This window comes from Aptenodytes forsteri, unplaced genomic scaffold, assembly GCF_000699145.1.
Source record: "Aptenodytes forsteri isolate BGI_AS27 unplaced genomic scaffold, ASM69914v1 Scaffold320, whole genome shotgun sequence".
Taxonomy (NCBI): Eukaryota; Metazoa; Chordata; class Aves; order Sphenisciformes; family Spheniscidae; genus Aptenodytes; species Aptenodytes forsteri.
The window spans coordinates 197,689-213,143 of NW_008794890.1; the positions used below are offsets into that span (position 1 = coordinate 197,689).

General features: G+C 48.8%; 1 protein-coding gene across 1 annotated transcript; it reads right to left on the reverse strand.

Moving 5' to 3' along the window:
- Nucleotides 1-875: 875 nt before the first annotated feature.
- LOC103895479 (lipase member M) lies at nt 876-7,906 on the reverse strand. Its single transcript, XM_009275065.2, has 9 exons — nt 7,778-7,906; nt 6,609-6,726; nt 5,792-5,990; nt 4,742-4,851; nt 3,882-4,027; nt 3,125-3,271; nt 2,361-2,432; nt 1,239-1,304; nt 876-1,109 (listed from the first exon to the last, which is right to left on the reverse strand). The coding sequence occupies exons 1-9, from the start codon at nt 7,883-7,885 to the stop codon at nt 876-878; spliced, it is 1,200 nt and encodes a 399-aa protein (XP_009273340.2). The 5' UTR covers nt 7,886-7,906.
- Between the last annotated feature and the right edge of the window lie 7,549 nt (nt 7,907-15,455).

The following is a 15,455-nucleotide window of genomic DNA, read 5'->3' on the forward strand; positions in this document are numbered from 1 at the left end:
GGCATTTGGGGCCGCCAGCTCCCAGGGATGGAGGATGGGCATTCCCAGCATGTTGGCGCTGAGTCATGCAGCCGTCCCCGGGGACCTGAGCTGGCTGCTCAGCCCCGGGGACTGAACGATGCAGGCAAGTGCCTGGCTTGGCACAGCTGAGTCCTGACCCACACCCAGATGGAGACCCTCCACCTCCCTGGGGACCTGTCTGGGGGAAGAAGGGTTCCCCACATCCAACCTGAACACCCCTGGGCTGTGATCCGGGGCTGGGGGCCCTCATTGCATCGCCTGTTGCTGCCAAGAAGGGTTTGGCCTCATCCATCCCCTCCATCCCTGCCTATGCTGCGACTGGGGGCTGCGGGCCCTCATTCGCCTGTTGCTGCCAAGAAGGGTTTGGCCTCATCCATCCCCTCCATCCCTGCCTATGCTGCGACTGGGGGCTGCTTTCAGACACCCCTACATCCCCACGGCCAGACCCAACAAGCCCAGCTACCTCCCACCTCCTCGTGGGTTGGGTGCTCTAATCCCCAGCCCACTGGGTAGCCACTGTGGGGTCACGGCAGGATCCCTGCGTCCCCCTCGTGCAGCCCAGGATGCCACCATCACGGGGCCCTTCCAGCACGGCTGCCTGGCTGGTGGCTCCTGTCTGGCCTGATGCCTTGGTTGATGCTGACGCTGCCCTGCCTGCATGGTGCCACTGGTCCTTGAGGAGCTCTCAAGCAAGGAGGAGGACAAACCCCGACGACTAAGGGATGCGCTGTCACCACAAGCGTGTCAGGCCAACAGGAAGGAGGGGACAGCAGGGGATGTCCACCACTTCCTCGGGCTGTCCCAGCCTAGGGGGAGGGGCCAGGCCACTGGCATCTCCCTGGGGAGCTGCTGCTCTACTGGGACCCCTCCATCAGCTCCAGCATGCTGCTGTAGAGGCGCCCGGGGGCATCCAAGCCCCAGATGAAGTCCCAGTGGTTCCAGTCGGGGATGTGGCCATAGGTGACGAGATGGGCGATGCGGGGCAGCAGCAGGCGGACATCCCTCCAGTCAGCTGCCCAGTCCTCCCCCCCTGACCACACCGCAGTGGGCACGGGCATCTCCTCCACCTGGTAGGAGGGAGGTGTCTCCTGGAGGGACACAGGGGGCTCTGAGGAACTGCCGTCCTGGTCAACCCCTGCAAGCCAGCCTGTCCCAGCACCACCCAGGACAGTCCCCTGGCATCTCCAGCCACCAGCACTGCTGCTGCAGCCTCCTACCTGGTGGTACATGGCTGGGTTTTCGCTGCCATAGTCGAAGGCTTTGAATTCTCCCGATTTCATCACCTGGGAGGAGAGGATAGATCTGCGGTGGGGGGCCAGTGAGCACCGCTGCGTGGGTCTGGCATCTCCTGGCCTCCTTGAGGGACCACATCACGAGAGGGTGCTCGCATGGGTCATTGCAGGAGGAGGTGGCATCCCTGCAAAGCCAGAGTTTCCACCTTTTTTAACAGGGTGATGCTGTTAGCGATGGGTTGACAAACCAAGGTGTTGCATGTGACTCCTTGGCTGCCCCAGTGCAATGCTCATGCCTCTGAAAACCTGCTCATCACCAGCTGTGTGTGCAAGATGCTGCTGGAGGACTTCACGTTGGCGAGTTTTCCTTCAACAACCTGATCATCCTTAGCTTCTCATGACACTTCGGGCTCAGAGTACAGCGACATCAATGAGCCCAGTTATTATAAGAGTTGCATCTATGCTAAGGGCGAAAGCTCAGATACCTGCGCAATAGTTGCATTGATTAAAAAGACCTTTTTCGCCTTCCCTGTCACCTATAATTTGGCTCTGCAAGGAGGCACCAGGGTGGGGGTCTCCAGCCTGACCCCATTTCCAGCAGGGCCAACACCGCAGCTGCAGCAGGTTGCTCAGACTGGCAGAGTCTGGCCCCAGTGTCTCCGGGACCCCTTTGGGCAGGAAGAGATGCCATTGGATCCCCCTTTGCCTCCTTGTCCCCGGCTGAGCAAACCCAGCTCCCCCAGCCTCTCCTTGTATGCCCTGGCTTCCACCCACCATCACCATGGTGTCCCTGGGCTTGCTCTGCTTTGGGGATCCCTGGGGGGCCCTAAACTTGTCCCAGCATCCAGCTGTGGCCTCCCCATCCCTTCCCTTGTCCTACCTGGCACAGCCCAAGGCGCACAGCCCAGTGTCCCCTGGTCCCCAGAGGGGCCAGGGCAGCTCATCTTGCATCCAGCGCCTCTTCTGTATGCCTAATTTCTTGCCTTTACTTTCTCACAAGCTGCTAATGTCCAAGATCCCCGACCTCTCACGTCTGCCCTGGACACACCAGACTCTCAGTGAAGGGACCATCCCAGGGGTGAAGCATCTGCATTTCAGGGAACCTACCTGGGCCCAGTGTATCATGTTTTTGACAGATGTCCCATCCGGATAGTGGGATGTGTACACATCCAGCCGTGTCTGCAAGGAAACATATTCAAGCTTTCATTGCTTTCCAACGGATAGGAGTGAGGATGGCAGTTGCCAGATGATGCATTTCCCAAAACAGCCACTGCTGAGTCACGCTGCCTAGAGAGTTGGGTCATGTTCAGGAATATCATTTTCATTAAAAACCAATTGTTCTGAGGCAGCTCCGGGAGGATAATGGTGATGAAGGATGAGGTACCCCTAGCTCCTAGAGATACCTCATCTGGGCTCAGGGACTGTGCTCAAGACCTTAGTGACTACTTGTGGTCACCCAAATGCTGCTTCAGCAGACTTAATGTAGGGTGGATAGGAGCAGGGGCTGCACCCCAGGGGTGCTGGTGGCACGTACAGCTGGTCTCTGTGACAGGCAGCCCTAACTCAGAGATGCTGTCAAGTGCTACCTGGCCACTGACATTCACCCAGCAGAGCCCAGGGACTTTCCTATCCGGGGAGGAGAAGCAGCGAGAGAGGGATCTGGCAGAGGGACACGCATTGCCCTTGCAGCATCTGCTTGCCCATGAGCGCTGGGGGCTAGCGGCCGTAGCAGGCTGGGCAGGGTGTTTGGCAGGGAGGGGGCAGGCAGCAGGCAAGGGGGTCGGCAGAGCCAGTGGGCACTGCTGCGTGCTCCCAAGCAGTGCACCCCAGGGCTCCGGCTCCCTCACCCCCACACGGGGCAGCGCACTCACCATGTTGAGGTTCTTCTCGTTGTAGCCCCCCAGCAGAAAGAAGAGGTTAGCACAGGGCTTGTGCAGCAGTGGATGCCTGCACAGCTGGGGGAGAAACCTCCACAGCTTCCTCATCCGCAGCGAGGCATCTGTTCTGCCGAGCAGAAGCTGCAGAAGCAAAGGACAAGGTTGATTTCTTGCATTTCCCTTCCTGCAGCCTAGCCCTTGGACCGCTTCCCCCAACCCACTGCTGGCTGGTGTCCCCATGAGCTGTCCCACCAGCTGGGCAGTGAGGGGATGTGCAGCACAGGGTGCCCACAGGAGTCAAACCCACTTCTCCTTTGCCCTCCTGCCTCACTGAGATGTGTGCAGCTCATTGCAGGAGGCAATGCTGATTGAATGCACAGCCAGAAAATCAATATTTGGGACTCTCCTCTTTCCCCTCACCTCCCCCAAGCATTGGATTAGTTTTTCACTGTCATTAAAATCAACACAGTAAAGCTGCTCTTTTCCAGACGATCTGTCTGGGAATTCAACAAATGCCCCCATAGAAAGACCAGTTTCAACACCTGAAGATCCTACAGATGCAAGGAAGGCATGCACTCAACAAAGTGACCATGCAGGAGTGCACCTGCACCTGAATCGTGTCTGTGCTTATAAATCAGCAGAAATTAACTGTTTTCTGCTGCATTGGATAGCCCTGGGGACTGCATCTGGGCACGATCCCTTTTCTAACACTGGTGTGTTTGGGGAAGGAGAGCATGGAGTAATCCCCTACCTGAAACATCTTGAATTGCCTGTCCAGAAGGAAGGACATTTTCATGACGGGACTTTTGGCGTGCTTGATTGTCACTGCTGGAGCCAGGGCAAAAAACATTTTGATTTTCTGAGCCAGTTCTGGCATGGATGAAAACGCAATGAATGCTGAGAAAACAGAAAAACAACCTGAGACTTGGTCGATCTTTCTTCAGGTGCTTAATCTGAGGGTTCACTTGGACCCGCTGCCCAGGTCTGTTTAGCTGGCATTATCTGCAATTAGAAATCTGGGGTCTCTTGCCACCTTTCTGCTTAACATTAGTGCTAGAGATGTCCAAAAGGAGACAACACCTTTATTCCTATAGTCAGAAGTGGCTGATGAGGCACTTCAATGACTACCACTGATGGGAAGTCCTGCCCCATTCACCAGGTGAAGGGAACAGTACTGTCATCTTCCATCAACCACTGCTAAAGGGTATCATCGTCACAGAGGTTATCTCATACCCTTGATGGTCCAGCTGGTGAAAAGAAGCACCATGCATTTCGTCAGAAACCAGAAGCTGTGCCCTCCATGCAAAACACCTTTGGTTTTGATGTAGAACACTGCAATTCGGTTTTCTAGGTTGAATTATAGTTGCAGCAAGGAGCTTACTGAGGTCACCAGGAGCTTTCTTACTACCTTAGGAGCATGCTGGTCCTCCCAGATGTCTTGTATGAAAAGCATGGCTGCTGTGGGACTTCTCACTGCAAGAGACCTTCTACCTAGTCTGCCTGCTCGGCAGCCCACAAAGATGGGACCTCTCTGCTTTCTGCTTACAAACACCAAAATGAACATTTTCAAGGTGGTCCAGGGAATGTGATGTGCAACCCCTTCTAACGCACCGATCGTGCAGCCCTGGGAGTAGCCAACATAATAGATCTGCTTCTGCCCAGTCTTCTGCAGAACAAAGTCGATCATGGCTGGGAGGTCGTACATTGCCATTTCATGAAAGCTGCAACACAGGAGTGTATTGGTTATAAGGTAACACCAGGAGAGCAAACTTACCTGTGAATTTTGGCTGCCTTGCATTGCTCGTATACTGAAGGGCTTAACATCTGTGGCTGATTTTCCAGGAGAAAATTCCTACAAGCTAGGAAAGACCTGTGCTGGATGAAACTGCACAGGGTCCAAAGGCATCCTTCCTGCTGTGGCCTCATCCTTCCCTGAAGGGGCTTAGTCGTCCCATAACCATGGTTAGCGGTAAAGAAACTGTGCAGAGCCTGGCCAGCTGTGCATTCAGGTGCAATACGCAGTAGCTCTGCAGACCCAGAGCTGGCTCTTGTCAGGATTACAGCACCAGCTCTGCTCCTAGGGTTGCTCTTTCCCAGAAAGGAATGGAGCACCAGTTCCTGTCCATGTTCCTTTTAGTGTGATATGGTGAAACACAGACCTACTTTATTAGGTTTTTCTTACTGGAAGCATGTTTATGAGCTTGGGAAATCCAGGATTGCTCTGAAGATCAGCTCTGGAGAGGCAGTTAGCAGCTTAAAATGCTGTTCTTGGGGACAAGGTTTCTGTAGACAATGTCTAGGAGAAGGGGAGGTGGCAACGACACTTGTGGACACCTTGCTGGAGTGCTTGGCCGGGGAGGTCCCCGCAGAGGCCCCAAGATAGGGCTGATGTCTCCACAGGATGGGCATCCCCACGCAGGCAGCAGTGCCCTGTGCTCTCGGCAGGGCTGGGCAGCTGCAGGGAGGTGTTGGCACCATGTCAGCAGACAGGTCTGCACAGGTGTGCTCCATTCTCCCTGAGCACATCACTGGGAGGTCTGGGGGAGGCAATACCCAGGGATTACATGCTCTGACTTGCCTGCTTGGAGGCACCCACCTCTACCTAGAGGTTAGTGACATGCATAGAAGTTTGCTGTGCTTTTGTAATCCACTCTAGCCCACCTGAAATTCCAGAATTCAACCTGGTCAGCTGAAAGGTGCTGGTGTCTCCGGGACCAGCTTGTCCCCCGGCTGTTTCCCAGCCAGATATCATAGCCGGAGTCTGCTAGTATGAAGCCAAGGCTGTTGTTAGCCAGATTTTCTACCCAGTGGCTGCCTTCTCCGAGTAACCCGTGCTGGAGAAACACAACTGGCTTGGCCCCTGGATGTGAAAGAAACAGTGCATTTCATTAAACCAGAATTTCTCTACTTACTCACCCCAAATTCAGGCCAATGAAGCCTCTTTCTTGCACTGCCAGAGGACATACAGTGTGCATTTTAATGACGTCTCCTGGTGAAGAAATCCTTGCCATAGTTGTCTCATGGTGGTTGCCCTCGTTGTCTCAGGCTGGAGAACTGTGGATATCCCTCCTAAGCCTTTCAGACCCCAGGTGCTCATCCCCACAAGCTCAGTACCGTGGCCACTGACAACAACCATGTGAAAACTCAGATGTACAGGCTCATCCCTGAGATCGTTCAAACCCCCAAGTCACAAATGTATGGGGAAAAAATTAAATGAGGAGCTCTCTTAAGATATGCCTGCATCCTCTGAGCCTTAAAACCAAGTCTCTGCTTGATATGAAAGGTCGTTGCTGTGCTGCATCCACACTTTCCTATGCTGGCTGCTAAAGCCTTGACTGTAAATTGGAGAAGTACTGTGGGTATGGTATTTTTGCTTTAACAATAAATACTCCTTTGGCCTGGTAAGGTTCATCCCTTCACCTGCTTGTTATGTTAAGGTTTTTTTTTTTGCTGGCTTCCTTGTGAAATAGAGCCATACCTCTGTTCCCAGGATTTTCTCTCCCGTGAGGAATTCTGTTCAGGCTGACATAGTAGCCATCACGAGTCAGGACTTCATACTCCTCACTGGGGTACCCTCTGTGGCAGATCATTTGGCTCTGGGGAAAGAAAAACCCAGGTGGACAGCTTTCCATAGCTGAGGTGCTCATTTGACTTGAAGAGCATATCCCTCATCTGCTGAGATGCCTTTGCAAAACCGAAACACTGTGGCAGCTGGGACATTGCTTTGCCCAGGGTGTCTCTGGATCAGCTGAGGACTTTTTTGAGAGAGGATGCTCTGTCTGAATCCCATGCCCACCCCAGTGAGATGCTCAAGGGAAGAGGAGATGCTCAGCTGTGGGCTTGCACCTGTGAGCAGGAAGGGAGTCGGCAGCATCAGGGCTCCCCTGCAGCATGCAGCAGCACATGCGTTTGAAATGTTTCCAAAACCAAAGATTGAAACCAAAAGGATTTACTGACAGCTGACAGCGGCGGCAGGACATGTCATGTCACGCTCTGAGCTGATGCGTGGGGCAGATAAGATGGCAGGGCATATCGAACCTGCTGAGCTGGGTTGACTGGAAGGGCAATAAGACAAGCCCCGTAGGATTTGTCGCAGGGCTCCTGAGGCTCTGCCTGAGCTTTATTTATGCTGAAAACTCCACAGATTGGGAAGTTTCAGACTGGTGAAATCCAGCTGTGACCCTGCCTACACATTGCTGTATGCTCGCTTTCTCACACGGTTGGTGGAAGAGATTAATTTCAGCAATTTTATTGCCCACGTCTTGGGTCCATCTAAACTCACCTTCAGAGACTTTAAGGACTCACCTGGACACGGCCCTGAGCAACTTGCAGCAGCTGAAGGAGAGGAGCCGTGCACAACTTTCTACCCTCCAGGAAGATGTCTGATCAAATCCAGGCTGGGATTACCCCTTCTCTAACTGACCAGCTGATAATTGCACTTAATACTGCTGGGAGGAAGAGGACTCCTTCAGGAAGCAGGGCTTGTTAATGATGGTATGGAGGCAACATCATATTGCACTGCTCAACAAAACCAGTAAACACCGTGACCCGAGCCCTCTCCACATACATACCCTTCATCCCTCTCTACTCCAGCTAACATCCACAAACTTTCAGACAGAGTGGAAATTCAAAGTTCTCCTGACTTACAACATTCATGAAAGTCTCGGGATTTATAGCCTTTTTCTGCTCGATGACATCTTCTGGGTTCGCAGGTGCTTGTATCAAAAACAGGATTGCAATCAACAGCCACATCATGTGTCTGCGTAAAATATTATTATTATTAAACATTGTTATGAATGTCTGTTTCTACTTGGTTATGATGGGTTAAGTTCCTTATATATCTGAAGAGCATATATCATGGTCTGGGCTGGGGAAGCGGCGGGGATTCCCTATTCCAGCTTCAATTACAGTCCACACAAGGCTCTTCATACTCCTCCGTACAGACTGGATCTGATACTAGGCATGACCCATTTTTATATTTTTAATGGTAAAAAGAAGAGAAACAGCTTTATAATGCAAGAATTGAAGCGATAGAAAATACCATCGGGCCAATTGTCACGCAGAGGGAATTAATCCGAAGTAAGAGTTTATGCTACGGAAGGAACACATTTAAGTTGGCTGGGCTATGACTATGTCTATATTTTTGCTGTTTCTCTATTGCTTAGCTTTTGCACCCAGAAGCCACTATTAACAGAATGATCCTATGAACTGAAACTGGTAGAGCCTCATAGGAAGACTATTTATTAAATAAGCGTAGCCTGAAAAAACCAGAAACCTTTTTGATCGCCTTAGAGACTTCTGTCCCAAGCAGAGATCTATTTTTAATACACACAGTTAATATTATGTATGATTTCTAACGCTTTGGCAAGCTTTTAAAAGTTAGAGCTTAACTTCAACCCAGTAGCATGAGTTGCAAATCTTCTCACCAATCATCTGGTTACTCTCTACCTCCCTTCTTCCTCCTCCCAATTGGTCTCCCACACCGTGAGAAATATTTGCCCTCTGCAATATTCCCAGTAACCCTCTCTATGGTATTACCAAGAGGCAAGTTACCAAGAAAAAAAGCAACCGGTGCTTTTTCAGCCTCGGGATAGATCCAATGCAAATCTGAATTACGCGGAGGAAAATACGTTACCAAGCAGAGCCCACTGTCGTATCTGATCAGGCTGGTGGTGTGAATGGTGGTGGCTCTATCATCACCAGTGTTAAAAAGAGCATGTTGTGTCAGAACCCTGCTACGTTGGCACCACGGTGGACCACATCACGTGTCCTCCAATTAAGCGATGTGCGTGGTGGTCATATCTTTGATAACTTCCTCTGCTTGGCCATGTGGTCATGATTTTCGTGCTTGCAAAGGATTACATTTCCAAAAGCAGCCGGAGTGGTGCAGCAAGGAATTTCAGCTATGGAGTTGCACCTTAAGCTCGTGATAGCCACAGTAAAAAAATGTCAGAAGGTTTTCTTTGTAAAGGGTCATTTTCTAACTCCCAGGGGGCCTTGGAAATGCCTCTTAGAAGAGCTCCTGGGGCAACAAAAGGACTTGGGCTCCACCAGCTTCACAAGGCCTCAGGAGCATGCCAACCTCTCCATAGACATGCCAAGGACAGGTCAGGCTTCACCAGCTGCCTGGGTGGGAGACACTTGGTGAAAGTGTCACTCTTCAAAAGTGACAGTGGCCCAGGCAACCTCCACATAACCCTTAGGCCCAAGCGGTATTGTATTTGCAACTGGCAGTTTGCAAAATCTCTGCAATGTTTTCTGGAAAAGCACCAAGCTTAGTGTCTTGCCGATGGATGGCAGAGCAGAGGAGAGCTTGTGCAATGCCTCCATTTGGCTGAAATGACAGGTATTGCACAGAGTGAAGGTATTCGTTCTCCACCTCCAGCCCGTGACCTTACAACCTATGCCTTTCTGTAGCTGCTTGGTAGCCACCTAAAAGACCAAGTCGTTGGTTGGCTACCAGGTGCTCTGCTTGAATACATATTTCCTGGTCATGGATTAGGTTGACTTCTAATGTTCATACCAGCCATAGTCTATGAGCAGTATGCGAGTTGTGAAATGCAGCCCAAAACACGCATTTGTTACTCCATCCACCAGACTGTAATTTTCTATCACTGCCGCAACCGCTGACACAAAGGGACTGTGTGTGTGCACACTATCTTCCCGACAGTGGGTGTGGCCAGAGCCTTCACTGTTTCATTACCTTACTTCTGTCCCTGTGGCTACTTTGGGCTTTTGAAAATGTCTTCCCACTCCCGTGAGCGCAAAAATCCCACTACATAAGGTGGACTTTACAGGTTGTGTAGAGGGCAGTTCCAGTGTGCGTCCCAAGAGGAGTTAAAAAACACCCTATGGATGGAGAAACCCCTACCCAGCTTGTGTTTTTCTACTCTACCATCAGGTTTCCTTCAACAGCATCAAGACAGACCTCACGTTTTACTTGTACGGTCGGCTACTTTATCCACTGTCAAGTCTGCTGCCTTCTACCTCTACTGGGTACTAGTTGTCTAGCAGAGGTACTAAATACTAGTACTAGGTACTAACAGAGGTTAGAAAGACAGCAGAGACTTCGCTAGCATCCTCAGGCCATGGGACAAGGCTATCGGAGCAGTGTATCAGCGCTCAGACTAGTGTGTGATTTAGCACCAGTACCTATCATAACTGTGGTAGGAAGGAGAGAAGTTGCCAACAAAGACCAGCTAGCTTTTTACCGGGAAACTCTTGTGTAGCTTAGTCAAAGGAAGAAGTGAAGACCTTTGTGTTATTTGAAGTTAGGAGACCAGAGTTGGGCGGTTTGACACATAGGTGCAAGTTTAGGTGGAAAGAGCAATACCATCACGATACTGCTGTGATTGTACACTTAACAGAATTGTAAATAGTCACTAGTATTAACCTACGGTGTCAGGACCCCATAATACATGGTAGGATACACAACCAAATATTAGATAAACTATCATGGGCATCTTAAAATAAAGCTGTATAACCACACTCATGGGACATTTTTACGGTATCATTGTGGGAACTAATGTAAGAAAACTCAAGACCGTTTAGAGACAGAAAGGTATTTTATTTAACTTTCTAACCAGGTAGACTGTACCAATCAGCACTCTCATACACACATTCTCAGAGGGGCCAAAATGTGTGTATCCAAGTGGTCTGGCCAAGGTCACCTGAGTGTGACATGGAAGGCAAGGGTTGCCAGCTACTGGGTCTTCCATATGCCTTCTGTGTTCTGCTTGAGGCCCAAAAGCCAACTCTTTCTTGACCTCTAAGGTCCTTTAGGAGTTAAATGTTACTATGGCGTGATGTTTTGCTTCTGCATCTTGTTAACTTCATGCTTCATAAATATTAGGCAACGTTGCTGCTGGGTGTCTTTCATTTTCTTGTTTGAGGTATCATAGGACTGTAACCCATCCTGCTGTTGGGATAACAGGAAGAAAAACAGCCCATGAAATGTGCTGTATCCCCACTGCTGTCCTTCTGTTAAGAGGTGCAGCTCTTCTGCTGATGAGTCACCCTCTCTGTGGTGCATCACGGTGCAAGCAACAGATTCCTCAGCACTTACCAGTTTGATTGGTGTTAATCATGTCCTTGGCTATCAATGCATACCATTCCTCTAACTCCTGCTCTGGTGTTTCTCCTGGTGCTTTCACCCATGTACAAGCTGCCAGACTGTATGCCCAGGATGCTGGTTGTTACCTTCTATCTGTTGCCTCTTGCCAAGCACAGGGAGATGCTTAACTAGCTGTCATCTGGTCTTGGCATCCTGAACTGAGAAAGAGAGTATCATTCTGATTTTAGCAATAAGAGAACATCAACTCTTGTGTAATTCCTGCCAGATAAGCATGATTCCATTGCAGTAACCTTGGAGAACCTTGCTCAAGTGAAGAACCTGATAAGAAAAGCAGTGCTTATCTGGTTGTACCTCTCCTAGTTTAAAGCCCCTCAGCTAGGCTGGGATACCTCCAGCGTCTCTGATTACACATTTAGTAGGGGTTTTACTCATGCTAGGGTTGCACAGTGAAGCTTGATGAAACAACGAATTCTTTTCACAACACCTTGCTAGAATTGTTCATGCAATTGTTTTATTCACAGTAGTGAAACTGAATCAACAAAAGCATAAATGTTCCTAAATGTTGATTGTGAAATAACTGAGATGTGGTCACCAGTGGTTTGTCTCAGCTAATTCTTCCACCCTTTCTTTGTTTGGAAGACCCCAGAACAACCCTGAACTTCTTGTACTTCTCTGATCTCTCTTCATTGTACAGTTGGCTTTAAAGAGTATTTTAAAGCTAAAAGAGTTTGGTTTGTTCATGAACAGACCTGGGCCAACTTCAGCAAACTTTCTCAGTAAAGAAATACTAACATTTTTCAAATTTGGTATCATAGTGCTCTTGGGCTTTTTTCCAATGTATTGGAGAAAAGCTGATTGGGCTCATCTTAGCCAATGCCCTGGTCAGGGCTATCAGAGACCTTCAAGGAGCAGTAACACGTCCCACGTGACATAGTCCAGAGTCAGGAATGGAGACGAACACAGGCTTGTGAAAAGTGCTGGAGGTAGTTATATCTGATCATGATTTTGGCTAACCATAACTTTCCATGGCCTTATACCATTCCCATCTGCCTAATGTACCAATATACAAAAATACAAGGCTCAAAGACCAGTTACCGGGTCTCTCTTCCAAGCGTTCATCTAGCAATCTCAAAAGAAAATTTGGAAATAACATCGGAAATAACACAGAAATTGCTCATAGTTCCTGAAATAAGAAAGTGACATGTCCTCAACTAAATAAAACTCTGAATCTACTCAGCAACGTCGGTGACTGCTGGAAACTGTTGTCAGGCTTGCTGTTAAGGATCAAAAAACCATGAAAAGGCAATACACCATCTGACATCACTTGATGAAACCTTATCCTAGATTAACCCTGTTACAGATCAGTTTCTAAATAACAGCTTAGGCCAGTACATTGCTTAAAGCAGACACCAAAGCAATCCTAGGGTTACTTGCAAAAGTGCAACTTCACTTTAAGCATGTGCCTGCGCATAATCCTGAGGCGGGAAGGATGCTGTAGTAGACGTGCTCACCCCCTCTCCAGTGTGGACACAGCCTGGAGCTGACCATATGCTCCACAGTTCATGTGTGTGCTGCCTTTTTTTGCATTGACCATGATGATGATAGAAAATTATAGGTCAGCAAACATGGTGCAACTACTGTATTTTGAATGGGATGTGACACGGTTTTAAGCCCGTCTGGCTTTGTATGCCATACGCAAGCAGATCAAGAATGGCTTTGCATGAGCACATCTGAAAGAAAATTAAGTAAGTGGCTGAATGACCAACATCCTCCATGCGTGTAGGCGTATGACTGAGGTTGGTTTGCTCATGCATGGAAAATAAAAAGGGAGAACTGTTGTGCCATGAATACATTCACCAGGGCGGTGAAGGCCTCGTACTGCGTTGTGAAGTCTAAGGGCGAGAGATTGAGTTGATCTGGACCACAACATCATGGGCTGGTGTCCCAGCCTGACCTTGGACCTGTGCCATCACCATGGATCTGCCTGATGACTTTTGACTTGCCTGACAGACTTGAGATATGCAAGGACTCCAGTCCCGGAAAGATCAACACAGCTTGCCATGTAACACAATCTGTTTATTGATCAAAGCAATCCCAGATGACAGAACATCACAATATTTATGTTACAAACACCTTGATTATTTACCATTCTGTTTGCTTCCAAAATGCACCACTTCAACTGTTGTTGATCCTTTAACAGGAGATGGGAAGCAAGTACCAGTGCCACAGGGAGCAGAGTGCTTCCAGAACCTGATTTAGAGAGAACTTTGCCAAAACGCTCCGTCATGGGAGACTGCCAATGAATGAAGAGAATGCAATACAAACATTGCATCAGATAATTACAGAAGTGGCAGAAACATTATAACCTGAACAGAAAGAGAAGAGACTAAACCCTGCAATTCTTATAAATTTTCAGAAGTAAAAAGTTAGTACTTTTTAACTAAACATAAATAAGTTCTTGCAAGCTTTTCAGAAGTCTGTTGGGGAAATGTCTTGCCAAGCTTTGGGTGTTTATTTTCAAAGACAGAAAAGTCTTCTTGCATTTGCATTGACATCCATGGCATGAACACAGTGCAGTCCTGTAAGAATGCTGCTCCAGGGCAGAGCCCTGCAGTAAATAACTAATCACACAGAAAAAGATGTCACCACATATATAGTAAGTGAGGTAGCTAATCACTGTCGCTCCAGATAGATCATACCTAACCTATAGCCTAATTCTTACACCCTGAGATTACCTCACCCTGTCCTGTTTTCTTCTGTGGTCAATTCTAGCTGTAAGGATGGAAAGTGAAACACCTTTACAGCCGGTCCCCTTTGATGATAATTCAAATAGAGCCCACTGCAGTTGTCCTACAAGGACGTGTACCAACAGCCCCGTCCCACCATCTCCAGACACTTGGATGAAAGTGTGCTCCTAAGACCCACAGTTTGCCTCTGGAGAGCAGCTGTGCTGGGCTCGATACCCCTCCTCACCCTCCAACCTGCCTTCTGCGACCCACCTCTTCCCTGCAGGGCACAGGGTGGAGGATGCTAGTTGCATCATGGGCAGTGGGTGTCTGCCAGTGTTACAAGCCACTGAAAGTTATCCCTGAGCAGAGGGAGTGTTGGACAAGCAACTCTCCCTTGCCTGCACATGGCAAGACGTCTGTGCTGAAAACCCCCATACTCCTCTGGAAGTTTAAGGCAGTACAACTACACACAGCCCAGTGGATCCTATCTTACTTTATTATTACTATTATTATATAATTTTTATTTGTACATCTTTGTGGAAAGAGGGCCTTATCCTTTGCCCTGCTTGCTTCTAGGCATATTTGAAGAATATAGTTTCACAAACAGGCAAATTCACAATTCCTCCCCTAATCAATGTATTATTAAGAAGTGTAATCCAGAAGCTGAAAACAGAGTTAGACTCATTACTGGCTTCCACCAGACTCTTCTTCTCTCTCCCACATAAGGAAAACAAAAGCATTTCCTGAGAGTCAGCAAAAGGTGACCTTCCAGCTGGGTTTGTGCCTTGAGAATATTGCTTAAAACGGTGCAAAATGGTGTTTCCTGGTAGAACTTATTGAAAACCCTTTTGTGTATGAGCAAGGCCAGTGTTATCCAAATCAACATGAATTTGAGAAAGATGTTCCCTATATGGACAGTTCTCATGGAAAAAAACCACGAGCTCTTTTCATTGTCACCAGGCAGAAAGTTTCTAGCTCCTTCCGACTGTAAAGCAATGAACGTCAGGATGTTGGGATTCTTGGTGTGGAAGAGTCACCAGAAGGTGGATAAAGCTACATCAGCAGGATTCATCACTCGACCCACCACGTGGTCCCATCTGAGCACACCTACTCTGGTGAAACACCAGCATCCAGGAGGGAGCTGAGCTGCTGTATGGGTGTTTGCAGCTGGGAACCCAAGCGTAGGGAGGCCAGAGCCTGCAATGGTGACCAGCAGCCAAATTCCACTGAAATTGCTTGTTGTTGGAAATGCATGTGAGTGAGGCACCTGGGAGACTCAGGGTCCAAGGGCCATGCCCAACTTCTGCAAGGACCTCAACCTATTTAACCTAAATCCTACGTGCTTTCCCGATCATTGGATTGGCTTGTTTTCCTCACTTGCCAGAGTAATATCAATCCAAACCAAGTGTAGCAGTTTAATGAGCCTTTTTCCCCTCGTTTTTTCTTCACTTTTTTTTTTTTCAAATAAAAGAAGGCCCAGAAGTCAAACGAGAAACCAACAGTTACTGCCAGTGGTCCGACT